At 43.9% G+C, this 15,893-nt stretch overlaps 1 protein-coding gene across 4 annotated transcripts in view; it reads left to right on the forward strand.

The window, feature by feature from the left end:
• SPDEF (SAM pointed domain containing ETS transcription factor) overlaps positions 1-14,462 on the forward strand; it is a 45,299-nt gene extending 30,837 nt beyond the window's left edge. For all 4 annotated transcript variants that reach the window (XM_053244016.1, XM_053244017.1, XM_053244014.1 and 1 more), the window contains exons 2-6: positions 3,200-3,691; positions 7,295-7,492; positions 7,952-7,999; positions 9,724-9,864; positions 11,391-14,462. In XM_053244016.1, coding sequence (XP_053099991.1) covers positions 3,226-3,691; positions 7,295-7,492; positions 7,952-7,999; positions 9,724-9,864; positions 11,391-11,569 — 1,032 coding nt within the window. In that variant the 5' untranslated portion in view covers positions 3,200-3,225 and the 3' untranslated portion in view covers positions 11,570-14,462. The remainder of the gene's footprint in view (positions 1-3,199; positions 3,692-7,294; positions 7,493-7,951; positions 8,000-9,723; positions 9,865-11,390) is intronic.
• The last annotated feature ends 1,431 nt before the right edge of the window (positions 14,463-15,893 follow it).

Raw genomic sequence — 15,893 nt, forward strand, 5'->3', positions numbered from 1 at the left:
GCTGATTGTGTTGGCAAACCTCTTAAACACACACGTCTTTAGGATTGCTTGAGCCTTCTAAAGAGGAGTTTTGCCTTTATAGTGGTTTTCGTCTTCCGTGTAAATGTGTTGCATATATGCGATGACACATGTTATATGCAATGATAAATGTCTAGACTTTAATCCCAAAATGCTATAGAGCAGGGATTGTCAACGTTAGGTTCTCAGATGTTATTGGACTTCAACTCCCATAATCCCCAACCAAAGGCCACTGGGGTCCAACAACATCTGGGGACCCAACATTGAGAATCTCTGCTATAGGGTAACCACTACAATTATGGTGAATCATTGTGCCTGGTGGTAGAAATAATGTATCCTCCATTTTGGACAGTGGGTTGTATCTTAACTATTCATAGAGTGCAAGGTTAGGATACACCCTTATGTCACAGGCTTGGGAAATACAAAAGTGGAACAACCCTTCCAAATTTAGATTTGTTCCTATGAAGTTGTTCAATGCAATTGGGAACTTTTAGGGATATGAAGGGGGGAAATTACATTGCCACTGCCCTCATAGGTAAGAGCTTTCCAGCTCTTCAGGAACCCTGCTTAAGAACTCTGGAACGGCTTTCTTGCTCTTATGTGCCTTCCAGTCCTCAGCTGGTTCTGCCCATTGAGAAATCTTACCGAGTTCTTAGCTTATGAGGGGAAAGGTCGGGGAGCCCATAGTGAAATCTACAAACTCCATCCCATGCCCTGACTTCCCCAAATTTTAGCCAACTCATGCCCATATAGCCGCTTTGCCCCCTAACCCAATAATGTAAATACTGATTTTTACCTAGTGGCTTTGATTTGCTAAGCTCAGAATATATTGACAGCCACTTCAAGTGAAAAAGTTCCACTTAGCTTACCTACTCAGCACAGATTTCATCCTTTAATGCACAAATGTATGCGGACACATACACTATAGACATGTACTCATGTGTACTTTCCATATGCACTCCCCCTGCACTATAGACATGCACTCTCTCTACATTATAGAAATGTCCCATCAGCAAACATAGCGATGAGGCTGAAATCTAGACTAATGAAGTGCTTGTGCAGACATGTTGCACTAGCTAGTTCTCTAAATCTGTAGCTTGCATTCTAGACTACTGTTGCGCTAGCACAAGGTGTGCAACCTGTAACATGCCTCATATGTTTTGCAAGGAACTTTTGTGCAAGAGCACAATTCCAAAAATCTCCACGATTTAGCACAGCTACACAATCTTTTTGCACAAATTAAACTTTGTTGTTCAAGTGTTTTATTGGTCAGGATGTCAGCCAGTGGGACAAGCTACTGAAATATGGATCTGCCCAACCCTCATCTAGCCCTTTTAATTCTAGAAGGTAAAGCAGTGTGCTGTGAGCAGCAAGCTAGAAATTGTCTACTATATTTACCTGAATAGAAGACAACCCTGAATTTATGACGACCCCCTTTAAAAATATGGTTAAATAAAGCTTATACTATTTATTAATTAATTGTTTTTTGTTCAGATGCAAACCAAACTTGGAAAGGGCCCCATTCTGATTTTCTCCTGATATAGACCATAGGGTTTTCTGGGGGGTTGGGAAGTATCTGTTAGAAGGAAGTTGTGTTCGTCATTTCTCCTGATATTCTGACCTTTCATTTCTTTCTGACATTAAAACTGAGCAAAAGATGGACTCTGGGAGAAAGACCTGCAGTGAGGGGAGCTGCTCTGTCTATCACCATGTGACCAGCCAATGTTTGTTTGGAGGGTTGCCAGCTGTGGTTTTCACTCCGGTGACATTTTAAAATTTTAATTTATCCACAGTGTTTTTATCACTAGTAAATAATCATGTGCAAATTTCCACATGTATTAATATGCAAAAAGAAACTGGGATTTTATTTCCCAGAGATGGAAATTCCGGGTGGTCTACACATTTGAAAAATAAAATAAAATTTCCCTTCATCTGGGTGAAGGGAAGTAAACAGTCTCCAAATAATTGTTTTAAACTAACCGCCACCTCAAGGTTTCCAGGACATAGACATGGCAGAAGAAGTTGTGGTTAGTTCTATTAAAAGCAATACTTAATCTATATCTGTAACATCTTACACAATTGCATTTGATATAGCAATCACAATAACAAATAATTAACTATCTGTGGGGAAATATAATATTTCTTGCAGGTATGCAGTGTTGCTCTTTGAGTGCTTAGAAAATTAGCTAGCTCTGAAACAGATACTGTCCTGAGAAGGGTTGTGCAGACTATGCACAACTAATGGAAGTGCTGATGCTCATTTACTGCACACAAAAATGGATTGTGCAGCAAGACCTGCAGCTCTGAATATTCAAGATCCATCTAAAGTGTGATGGTTAGTGACCAAAAAGAGGCCTTTTAATCAGTGGTCATAAGAAAGGACCTTCCCAGAGAAGCTTCCCCCTGGTGCCAAATTTGATGTCTTTCTTGTGACAGACAAAGACCTTGTTATTTGCCCAGGCTTTCCAGCATATTACTTAACTGCTTTTAAATTTACAATGTATATTTACAATGCTGTACAGACTTGATTATCTTCATTTATGGCTTTTGCGGTTTTTTAAATGTTTTATTTACTTGTTTGTTTTATTATTCTTGTGAGCACCTAGGGATCTTTTGTAAGTGAAATGTGCATACAAGTTTTAAAATTAAAAAATAAAACATGTAAGTCCGCAACGAATGTGGTTTGCACCCTTTGCTGGTTTTCTGTCCATATTTTGATGAAGAAACAGTTGTACGCACAGATGAAATTGATGGGCCCGTTGCTTTAAGGCGGTTTGTCCCTCCTCCAGTCTCTTTGGTCTCAGGATGCTAGGGAGATATTTGTTCTCCCTGTCCAGAAAGTTGCCATCTGATCCTAACCGTGGGCAACTCTCCCTTCTGCATTTTATTATCCCCTCACCCTTACTGACAGGATTCCTTCCCCTGCCCTCTGATTGCCAAATGACCCAGAAGAGAAGAGTTGACTGGGCCCATGAAGAGCTATTTAACCTATTTTCATATAGGGGTCTCTTTGGCCACAGAGTGACTCTTTGCTAGTTTCTTTTCCTTTAACAGGCTTAGCTTTCCTCCATTGTGCCTGATCACTGGGCAGGAATGCAGAAATTACTATCAAGCCATCCCTTCTGACTGGTGTGTATGTTCTCCCCCCTCTTTCCTTTCTTCTCCCTTTCTTTGATGATAGATCTGGAAACAAACCTGTACAGAGTGATGGGCAGTGCTGGCCAAGGCCTGACTGCTCTGTCTCATAGCCGGGTCACCCTTCAGGATACTGTACTATTTTCTGGTCTGGAGAAGTTGCCTGTCGCTCAAGATCCTGACAGCCAGAGCTGGAGGTCCCTTGATAGTCCTAGCCCACCAGCCACACCTGAGCAAACTCTGCCCACCTTCTGCCTGCAGTACTTTGATATGCTCTACCCAGACGACAGCAACTGGGTCCCCAAAGGTCTGGGTGAGAACCCGCAACCCAACAGCCAAGGAGGAAGGACGGAAGTGCCTAAAGAACCCGAGCAGTGCCCTATCATTGACAGTCAAGGTCTGAGCCTCATACCTGAGATGGACTACCAAGCCAGTCTTCACCTGGAGGAGCACTCTCTAGAGCAGGTGCAGAGTATGGTGGTGGGTGAGGTGCTCAAGGACATTGAAACAGCTTGCAAGCTTCTCAATATTGCCGCAGGTGAGTGCTCACTAGTTCTCTTCTTTTACTATCTGTCAGGGCTTTCTCAGGTGATCGTGTGCAGAGATGCCTGTGTGGCACCTACTCTGTTTAATCATAGATGTGTCTAAAGTATCTAAAACCTATTATAATCATCCAAAGACACATTTGTTGGTTTAAGTAGTTTCCTGTCATACCACTTGGCCTATGACATAGTGGACAGAACTCTGAGACTGAAGCCAGAAACATGATACAAATTCCATTAATCAAGGCTTAGATTGTGCTGCAATTCTATTTTGTGACAAGAATACCCAGAGCCTTACAAATTACGCAGTGTTTAATCAGTTCACTTTGTGTACTTTGATTTGGCTGAAATCTTTCTTCTCACTTTTGCTGAAAGGCAGAAGGGATATTTGGGTACCTTAGATGACTATGATTTATTTAAAACATTTATACCCCACCCTTGCAGTACACTACTGCTCGGGGCGGCTCTTATGATATGTGCTTCTGTACTTATGTATGATCTATTATTATGCAATGTATTATGGCTGTATGGTATGTACTTATGTATGCATATATAAAACTTATATAGTGCCTTTTCAAGAAATGCTCAAGGCAATTGATGCAGGAATGCACAGAGTTAACAATCTATAAAAGCCCCATTAAACTGAACGGGACCTGCGCAAGAGCAGAACTGTCGATGAAGTCATAGCTCAGTGGAAGAGCACATGCTGTGTCTGCAGAAGATCCCAGGTTCAGTTCCGGACATCTAGAAAACAACCTTATCTGAAACCCTGGAGAGTTGGTGCTAGTCAAGACAATCCTAATGTACCAATGGTCTGATTCGGGAAAAGAAAGCTTCCTGTGTAACTGGTGCTCACATGTTCCTGTCATCTATCTCAACAAACCATTTCCTTCTTTGATTCTTAGACTTAAAAAAAAAGAAAGATCCAGATTTAGCAGGGCTGGCATCAGGGACTGGCATTGCTGGGCAACTGTGAAGGGTCCAGGGCTCTCACAGGGTCCTACTGCCAAATGCTGAAACCACCTCTGTGCCCCTAGCCTTCATGTGGTGGTGACAGGGCGACTTTCTCAGCAGAAAGTCACTCCATTATCACTTCTTATTATTTCCATTGGCTAAGGCAGGGCTGCACAACGTTGTCCCTCCTGCAGATGTTGGACTGCAGCTCCCATCATCCCTGACTGTTGGCCACCATGACAGAAGATTATGGGAGTTGTCGTCCAAAAGCACTTGGAGATCTGTGCAACCCTGTGCCAACGTAACTCCCACCATAAACCTTGAGGATTTTCCATCCACGTACGGTAGGAGGGAGTCCATGGAGGGCAGTTTACCTGAAACCTGGAACTGACCTTGGCACTTATATTTGGCAGCAAGAGACTATAGTAGCAAATGGAGTTCCGCACTAAAACTCTGAATGCAAGAGTCAAGGGGAAAGGCATGCTGCAAAGCTGATCCAGCAGCCTATATAGTCTTCTGCACTGTGTAAAGTGTTCATTCTCAATTGCAAATAATATATACTGCAGTGCCTCCTGAATTCATAGCTGGGCTGGGCATTATGAGCCAAGTGTTCTCCAATGGCAATGGATTATTTGATCCAAGGAGGAAAAGGGGGATTTAGTTCTTTCCCAGGCCAAGTCACTGTTTCCTCCCATTGTTGGGTACACTATTGTGTTTCATTAGTCACTCATAAGCAACTGAATTCCTCAATAGGAAACCGCTTGGTATACACTGGTGGTCAGGAGCAGACTCTTTGCTTCTGGGGCCTCCGTGTGATGGCTAGGAAATACTTGAAAGGGCTGACTGGCAGAAGAAATCAAGGGGGTAAAAAGTGAAACGGGTTGGGTGTTTGCATTCATTAGGTAAGCCCTTAGAGAATGCATTTTGCATTCATTTAGGTAAGCCCTTAGAGTCTTTAAACTATATCACATAATGTTACATTATTCCCCCCCCCATGTTTGTATCCTGTTTTTCATGTAAAAACCACCAAGTGACTTACAAAAATTACAAAATTGAAACAGCTGGTTAAACCAGTTCAAATACAAATAAAAGCACATCAGCAGTGACAACGTGGATAAAACTAGTATAACACCAGGTCTGCTGAGCACCAAAAGCTTTTTAGAAGGTGTTCAACCAGTGCTTAAAAACAGAGAAAGAGCAAGCCTGTCTGGCCTTCCTAGGGAGAGACTTCCACAGGAAAGGTGCTGCTAGGGAAAAGGCCCCGTGAAGCACAGCTTCCTTCTCTTTCCCTTGATTCATCAGTGTGTTGCTTCACTCTGAGGAGTATCAAAGATATCTGGGAACTGGTATGAGTGCTTATCAGAATATTGTACAAGGAATCCTGTAACCACTGTGTGATTTTAAGCATCCGTGACTTGCTTTTAGTTTCCTCTCTATTTGGAGCTAGTTAGTGGTGTTGAACCCCACACAGAGATCCTGAGATACCTGTAGAAGTCTTCCTTGTTCTTTGCTGTCTTGGGGCTTTCGAGGAAAACCAGTATATAGCAGTGAATGGCATCAGCTCTCCAGGGTTTCAGATGTCAGAAACTGAACCTGGGATCTTCGATGAAATGGTCAGGCCCTGCCCAAGACCCCCTGGTGCCTGAAGCTGTGTGGCAAGATGTCACTCTCCACCCCTGTGGCATACTATATGGCGTGCCAGTCTCCCTTTCAATCATAATCCCTTCCCCTACTCAAGATGTGTAGCGTATGCTGTGACCAATTCCCATCAATCTCCTCCCACCCCAGCTGATTCCCCTGCCAACCATTATTTCCATTCTCCACTTGCTGACCCCTATCTCCTTCCCCTATCCCCACAATTCCCTTCTTGCTGACTCTGATCTGCAACCACTCCTGCCAGTTCCCCAACGCGATTCTCATTCCCCACCTCCCCTTATTTGGTGGTGGTAACAGCTGCCGCTACCATTCTTCCTCTTCCTTCCTCATCCTTCTCTCCCTGCCCATAAGACAGGTGGCAGCACACAGAGCAGAAGGAAGTGTGTGGAGGATCCCACACTTCCTTCTACTTCATTCTTTGCCCCCTTTCTTGCAGGGAACGGATGACGCACTGCCACTGCTGGCAGGTAGAAGCAGCCACCAGCCTGACTGTTAATGGGGTGGTCATCGGCAAGGCAGGTGGTGGGCTAGCAGCAGTGGCTAATCTGCCACATCCACCAATCCACTGCCTGAGGCAGTTACCTCACTGTGCCTCATTAGCTGGCCAGCCATGGGAATCCTGTTCATTACTGATTCTTTGTATTACTGCTTTTCAAGTAGTTCTGTGTCCCCATCTGATGTAAGTGCAACATCAAGGAAGGTGGCTGCTCAGATCACACACTGGCATCAAAGTTAATGCTTGGAGCAATAACCAGTCACACATCAAAAGCTATCGCAGAGGGAGTTGGAAGAAGAATCAATGCACTGGCTATGAATTGACTAATGAGGCACAGCTGTGCAGAAACAAGGAAGCTCTATTTTGCTGTTAGCTAAAGCAGAAGACGTTATCCTCAGCCAGAATTCTTCCTTAACAGCATTTGTTTTGAAGACCAATGGTGCTTGAGGCAATGCACACCTTATGTGGAATGTATCTATGTGTCTCTGTGTAGACCCAGCAGACTGGAGTCCAGGAAATGTCCAGAAGTGGATCTTATGGACCGAACACCAGTACCGATTGCCACAAATTGGAAAGTCATTCCAGGATCTGTCGGGGAAGGACCTGTGTGCCATGTCTGAGGATCAGTTCCGTCAACGTTCCCCAGCATGTGGTGATGTCTTGCATGCTCATCTGGACATTTGGAAATCAGGTACTTATGATAGAACTGGGAAAGAGACAGGTGTAGCCAAAATGCTTGACTCTGCTTGTACGCTGGACAGAAGTAGCCTTGTTCCTGATGTCATTTTTGAAAACAACCTGGGCACTTCCCAAAATATCCCTGGGAACCAAGGCTGTCCTATTGCAGAGAAATGAAAATAATTCAAACTGATGGACTTGCTTTCACCATTGTCTTACTGCCATGTTTGGTGACATTGTGTTGGCATTGAACTTGCTGGCACAGCTGGACTTTGGGTTGGGTCAATCTGCAGTGGAAGGGTGGGTGGATAGATGATCCTGTCTCGCAGCAGGGAGTCTGGCCAAATGGCCTTTTGCTTCCTTCCTGTTCTGCAAGTGAGATCCTATAGAATGTATGTGGCAAAGAGGGAAAAGTGGGCCTGAGTAATGTCTGATCACTGGACTATCCTTTGACCCTTTCCCCCACTTCCAGCTGCCTGGATGAAAGAGAAAACTGCCCCTGGAGAGATGCATTACTGTGGTAAGCTTCCTCTTGCTATTAACCAACACAAAAGAAGGGGAGAGTGGAAGCAGCAGGGAAGCTATCAGGAGTGCAAATAATAAGATGATCATTTTAACCATATTTATTTATTTATTTATTTATTTATTTATTTATTTATTTATTTATTTAGTTCATTAAATCTGACATTCATTACTATTAATGTGGTGGGCATCCTGACTAAGGCTGCTTGTGTACTATGTAAGATGTTCCCATGCAACTAACTCAGCTATGATAACCAGGGGTGGGATAAGAACATAAGAACAGCTCTGCTGGATGAGGCCCAAGGCTCATCTAGTCCAGCATTCTGTTTCCCACATTGGCCCACCAGATGCCTCTGTGAAGCTCACAGGCAAGAGGTGAAGGCATGCCCTCTCTCCTGCTGTTGCTGCCTTGCAACTGATATTCAGTGGCATCATGCCTCTGAGCCTAGAGGTAGCCTATAGCCATCAAGACTAGTAGCCATTGATAGACCTGTCCTCCATGAATTTGTCTAAGCCCCTTTTAAAACCATCCAAGCTGGTGGCCATCACCACACTCACTTACATTGAACTGCATTTGCCATTTTGTTGCCCACTCACCCAGTTTGGAGAGATCCTTTTGGAGCTCTAACAATCTGTTTTGGATTTCACTACCCTGAATACTTTAGTGTCATCTGCAAAACTGGCCACCTCACTGCTTACCCCAACTTCTAGATAATTTGTTAATAAATTAAAAAGCACAAGTCCCAGTACAGATGCCCAGGGGACCATACTTCTTAATTTCTTCCATTGTGAAAACTGTCCATTTATTCCTACCCTCTCTTTCCTGTCCTTTAACCATTTACCAGTCACAACTGAACCTGTCCCCTTATCCCATGACCACTAATTTACTCAAGAGCCTTTGATGAGGAAATTTATCAAAAACATTTTGAAAATCCAAGTATACTATGTCAACTAGATCACCTTTATCCACATGCCTATTGGTACTCTCAAAGAACTCCAAAAGGTTATTGAGACAAGACTTTACTGTTGCAGAAGCCATGCTGGTTCTACTTTAGCGAGCCCTGTTCTTCTCTGTATTTAACAATTTTATCCTTACGCTTTCCATCAGCATACGCAGAACAGATGACAACATACCCAGGACATAATCAGCCTGTAGTTCTCTGTAACCCCACTGAATCACTTTTTGAAAATCATTAAGCTACATTGGCTACTTTTGAGTCTTCTGGTACAGAGAGCAATTGTAAGGAGAAGTTACATATTTTTGTTAAGAGATCAGCAATTTAACATTCGAGTTATTTTAGAACTCTTGGGTGGGTGTCATCAGGCCCTGGCGATTTGTTAATTTTTGATTTTTCAAGACAGTTTAGAACACCATTTCTCTGATCTCCCCTTCCACTGGAAGTACCTTATGCCATGTGAAAACATGTCTCTGAGCGTCATCAGAAGGGGAAATTTGCCCTCCCCAGCCCTGCACAAGTACCAATGCTGTGGTAGGTGGGATGCCTTCAGCAGTATGGGTGCTTCTTCCAGCAGTGCATGTGCAGCTGGATGTAGGCTAACAATATTAATAGTAGTACTGTAGTAGTAGTAATAGCAGCCACCATTTTTAGTTCTACTTGTATGTTACCTGGGTAATGCTGGGCGAAAACAATAAAATGTGAACATCTAGTCCTTCACTGGGTTGTCTGACACTTAACTGTGTATGCTGCTGTCTTGCTTTAGGGAGTGAAGAGAACTGGACAGACAGTGAAGTGGACTCATCCTGCTCAGGCCAGCCCATTCACCTATGGCAGTTTCTGAAAGAGCTGCTGCTGAAGCCCCATAACTATGGACGTTTCATTCGTTGGCTCAATAAGGAGAAAGGTAAGCATCCTTGATTCCTTCTGGGAAGTTCAAAGCAGCCCTCTGGTGTGAGGAGCAAGCCCTTCATTTCCAGGTTCTGTACAGGCAGTAAGAGGCTGAATTGCTCAAACACTCATTAAGGTCTTTCACACGACCTAGTGGTGTGGGGCTGGGAAGGGTAGTGGGTGGGGGAAGGCAGGTTAGCAGCCACCTTCTCTCCTGATAATCCTCTTCTTCCTTGTGTCCATGCTGCTTGTGCGCCCACACGAGCAGCACTGCTGAGATTGGCGTGGACATCTGGAGGCTTGGGAAATGCAGCCTGGCCTACAGAAATCCCACAATGCACCATGCAAGAAGCGCGGTGTGTTGGGGGATTTCCTCGCTGCTGGGCACTCTAGGTGCCTGGCTCTGTGGTTGCTTGTGCAGCAGGCAGCCTAAGCAGTCTAACATCTGGGATCTGAGGTAGAAAGGCGTGCTCACACCCTTCTACCTCACTTAAAAGCCTGAGTAAGAAACTCTGGCTCCCTGGCAGGGCAGCGTTGGGATCAGACCTGATCGCAGTGCTCCTCACTGGGTAGGGCTGCTAATATGACCAGCCTCATTGGGTGATAGTTCTACCACTTTAGCATATTTTAAAAGTGGGCTGGGATCTCGTGTGTTTCTTCTGTGTCTCATTGACTTCAGTGATGTTGCTCATGATTCATGTGTGCTGCTACCACTGCACCTCTCATTGTACTAAGCAGCATGTTGCTTGAAGCACTCCATAAGAAAATAAAAACAGCCTTTCTGGCTCAGGCCTGTGGTTTATCTAGCCCAGCACTCCTGTTTCACACAGTGGCCCACTAGATGCCTTGGGAAGCCACACAAACAGGAGATGGTCATGCCCCCTCACCTGCTGTTTCTCTGCAACAGGTATTCTAAGGCATCCTGCTTCTGAACTTGGAGGTTGCCTAGACCAGGGATTCTCAGTGTTGGGTCCCCAGATGTTATTGGACTTCAGCTCCCATAATCCCCAACCAGAGGCCACTGTGGCTGGGAATTATGGGAGTTGAAGTCCAAGAACATCTGGGGACTCAACACTGAGAATCCCTGGCCTATACCCATCAAGACTAGTAGCCACAGATAGACCTGTCCTCCATGATTTTGTCTAAGCCCTGCTTAAAATCATCCAAGCTAGTGGCAATCACCATATCCTGTGGCAGAGAAATCCATAGATTAATTATGCACAGTATGAAAAAGTACTTTGGTTCTAAATTTTCTGGCCATCAATTTCATGGGATGACCCCTGGTTCTAGTGCTATGAGAAAGGGAGAAAAATCTCTCTATCCACTCTTTCTACATCATGCATAATTGCATAGACCTCTATCATTTCTAACCCGCTGCAATTGGTTCTTTGTAAATCCTCTCCTGTGTTTTATTGTACAAGCTTTTTGACTAATAACCTTTCTGATCCAAAGCACTGGAATAGTGCCTGTAAGCAAATGCTGTTCAGAGTGTAGATTTTAGATTAAAACAGATATAATTTGTTTCTCATGTTCATCTCCTAGGTATATTCAAGATTGAAGATTCTGCCCAGGTGGCTCGTCTGTGGGGAATCCGGAAGAACCGGCCTGCCATGAACTATGACAAGCTGAGTCGCTCCATACGGCAATATTATAAGAAAGGGATCATCAGAAAACCAGACATTTCCCAGCGGCTGGTCTACCAGTTTGTGCACCCTGTCTGAATGGTAGATGGAACAAATTCAGAAACACTGACTACTATGGGGGCTGGGGGACTTTCTGGAAGTGTAGCACTCCTTACCCTCTGCAATATGATAACTAACAAAGATGAAATCAAGGACTCCTGGATTATTTTGTATACAGAGGACAAGAGGCTAGGAACTCACTGGATTTGCCTGTTCAACTTCAGAGATTCCTGTGTGCCCTGACTGTGTTTGAAGAGCAGGGACACAAACCTGTATTGCCAAGGTAAAACGGCATATAGCAAGGAACTGCTGTAGAACGAAATACATATATTTCAACTTTTGTGGGGCGGGGGGTTGGTGGGATGTGGTTCTGTGTGTAGGAAATTATCATTTCCATATATATCTAGTTGCATACAATGGGAAGCCAAGAGAAGGTGGGTAATTGCTGGAAGAGAAGAATGAATGGAGATGGTATATTGAGTTTAGCCAGCTGATGTTGCTTCTTTCCCAACAAAGACATTGGAAACAAATTCTGATTTATGGGAGTGAGTAGATTTCTTTTTGCAACTTCACTGAAAAGCTGTAGGACAAATCATTTAAGGCACCAGGAAAAGTATTTCACATGTGAGCCAAGGCTCATCATAAATTGGTTTGGGATGGATTTGGTGGCCAAATCTCTGGTAATGTATTGTCCCATATCCTGTAATGTCCTATGACAGTTTTCTAAGTGGTCTGAATGTCTCAGAACCTCTAAGCGTCCTTTGCTTACCACTTACCAAACAGGACATCTCAAGAGCACAGCATAACTCTAAAAATGGCTCTGGTGAACTTGCCATGGGGGCCATGCCACCTGAATGTCTTGCTCATTCTCACAATTTACCTTTTTACTTTGGGCATAGTTTTTAAAAACACAGGTTTTGGGGGTTGGTATTGACCATGTTTCTGTAAACCAGGAGTATTTCTTTGGGTTTCAGTATAATGGTGTAACAGTAATATATTGGGTCTGTGTGTTGATTACAGGAAAGCATGATGATAGCTGATCTCAAGAGATCAGGCCAGAATGTCCACCTATGTTTGCTGTTCGTGAACTGTCCACTTTCTCATTCATATGCATGAATGAGAGAAGTTACTGTTTTCAGGTATTGTTAGCAGAAGGACAGAGTCACCCATTCTCACTGTGTGAACGAGCATCGCATGAAATGAAAGACAATAGGACCATGTACAGTAACCTCTTGCCAGGGCTCACTCTGACCCAAGACTAGAACACTGTGGCACCTGCATGCCTGTGGAGGCCAACTGGCTGAGCATCTGGACAATGCTGAGAACAGCAGAGTCACTACTAGGCTGCATGGAACATGGTGCTGGCAACTGTACAGGTTGTTGTGATGCACTCACATTACCTGGCCTGATGTACCGATCACTGGGGGGTGGCAACAATCACAAGAGCAGCCAAAGCAGTAGGGCCTTTGCTACTGATTTTCTGAAAAAATGCAGTGGCCCAGCTAATGTTGGGAATTGGAGATCACCTCCCAGCCTCGGGGGGTTGCTTTACATGCATCACCCTCTGTCACACAGATGCTCGCAGCTCCCCAATTGAAAGCAGTCTGTGCCAAATCAAACCAATTGTGTACACTTCTTTGTAAGCCTGTGAATCTGACTGACTCCGTGTTTGAAGCCAAACATGATAGTTCCATGCACTGCCAATCAGGAGGAGAGAAGCTGAATGCATGCAGTTGCTCTTCTTCTCTGGGCCAAGACAAGACCTTTTCCATTTCACCTGGCAAAATGGTCAGATGTTATTGAAAAATCTGTCAAAGGCTACCAAAGGACAGCAGAAAGACTCGGGCTGCTTTTAACTAGCACTGAGCAAGCAAAATATTTAGAGACACGGGAAACAGAAAGTAAATAGCTAGGGGTTGTGTACCAGGGCCTTTTATCTCACATCTCCTCCAGAATGGAGGGTGTGCATTCACATATCGGGCAGATTTACCCCCAAAGTCCCTGCAAGCTATCGGGGAGCACTTCACACACAATTTGGATTTTTCACTGTGTTAGAGCCTGGTCTATAACTGGGTTTTTTAAAAAAATCAAATTTTTATGTCGTTTTTTTGGGGGACAACTTTGCTTTTGCAGTAAAGCCTGGCAGTAAACTCGCGGTAAAGCCCACCAAAGTGTCAAGCTTTGGTGTTTAGATCTGAAGTGAAGTTAATTCAACTCCCTGTGGTGTAAGGGTTACTCCGAGAGTCGGGATCCATATGAATTTACTAGCCCTCATTGAAAGAAAAATACATACTTAAAACTCCAATAGCTGCCTATTTTTACTGCCTTTTCCTTTGTTTATGAATACATGTATATATTTTAGGAGTGGGTAGGGTCTTTTTTTTGTGGAAGAAAAATATCACAGACTTATCCCCCTTGGATCATTTCATTTCTGCATCAAAGTGGTGTACAAAATGGATAATGCTCCTTTTTGTAAAATAGAGATGTACAGAGTGGAGGGTCAATCAAGCCTCTGAAGTGTGTGTAATTGGAGGTGAGTAAGCACCTGGCAAACAATGTAGCTGCTGGTGAATATAATTAATACATGCGTAAACAAAATTGAACATTGTAGCTATTGTGTGCTGTAACAAAAAGCACCTGCTTCCCCTCCCTTTTCCTGTATACAAAAGGGGGTATGTTTTATGCATATTAATTAATGCAGAAAATATCAAAAGCTTGCAGCAAAAGAGCTGCATCTGGTGATGGTGAAAGATCTGTATTGGTGGGATAGGAGCATCTTGTGGATGAGTCCCTGTTGATATATGCACACATTATAGATGACCAGTACAAGTTGGGAGTGTAAGTACCTAACTGTAGTACAATACTGAGAAATGTTAGGGAATGACTGCTCTCCTAACTCTTGCTCCAAAAATAAAATGGCAAAGAAAACTCAGTTTCATGTCTCTGCTTCAGTTCATGCATCTGTGAACCACTTGGAATATCATCAAAACATCTTTGAAACTTTGTTCTTCCCAGTTAGCTAGCTCTTCAAATGGAGGGCGGTGGGAGAGAGTGAAATTTCTAGAGCATGTTTTCATCTTGCTGAAGCAAGATGGGGTGCATAAATCCTGTGTGAGGACTTCTTCTGGTATCTTAGGGAGTGCCTTTTTCTATATGATCCCCACAGCACATTAAGGTCATCAGTGGAGGTCCGTCTCCAGTCATCACTGGTTCGTCTGGTGGTGAGTCAAAGGTGGACCTTTTCTGTAGCTGCTCCTGGGCTGTGGAATGCACTCCCGGCAGAAATCCGTAGTTTGAGTTCATTGTTGGATATCAGGAGAGCCCTTAAAACCTATCTGTTTGGTCTGAGCTTCCAGGGTTTTTAAACTGCTGTAAATGTTAGGCCTGATACTCCAGGGTTTTTAACTGTTTAAATGTTTTAACTGTTAATTGGTTTTATGCTATTTTAATAGGAAGGGTGGTATATAAAATGACTAAATAAGTAAATAAATAAAATAATAAATAAAAGGACTTCAATTTTGAGGAATCCTCAGCTGAAACCCACATTATGCCACTACTGGAAGATTCTGGTCCTCCACTGTTCTTAATGCATTGTATATCTATTAGTGAGGCGATTCTCACGATTGGCCAAAATCAGGCTAAGGGAGCCTAGCTCTATTTCAGCCGAGCGTGAGAACCACCAGGCTTGTAGGTGAGCCTGGTTTCTCTAAAGCAGGTGACCCACAGAAATACCCCTCCCCTTAAATGGGGTTAGCAGACTGAGCGCTATGCTAACCCCATTTTTTTTTAATCGGGAGAGATAAAAAATGAGGAGACTCCTGCTGGGACACTGAAACAAGCCTCCTGGCCCTGGGAGTCTCTCCAGGATGCCCTGTGCACTTGCGCGGGGCATCCTGGACCTTCCGGGGGCCATGCGGCCCCCGATCCCCGCAGCCCCCACCGGCTCCATGACGGAGCCAGCAGTTGTATGGGCTGCCAATCATTGTTGGATATTGTTGGCTAAGCCCGCTCTCCCTGCAGACCTCATTTCGGCGAGTCTCACTGATTGTGAGACTCGCCTCCTTGTCTCTTGCTGATTAGAAGACTCACATCACATGGACGGATGGATGCATGAGTGTGTGAATACATGTAAAGCATTTATAAGTAGAAATGAGATGTGCAAAACCTCACTCAACTAATTACATTAGTCTTGTAGAAATTGTTTTGACTTCCCTCAAAAATTCTCAGATTTTTTGAAGAAACTCTCTGATTTGCTTCAGATTTCCTCACAGCTGAAAATCAGTGTCAACACAGGCATATGCAGAATTGCGCTCTTGAGAATTTATCATATCTCCATTGGATTCCTTTGAAGTTCTCAGATGTT

This window comes from Hemicordylus capensis, chromosome 4 (assembly GCF_027244095.1).
Source record: "Hemicordylus capensis ecotype Gifberg chromosome 4, rHemCap1.1.pri, whole genome shotgun sequence".
Classification (NCBI taxonomy): domain Eukaryota; kingdom Metazoa; phylum Chordata; class Lepidosauria; order Squamata; family Cordylidae; genus Hemicordylus; species Hemicordylus capensis.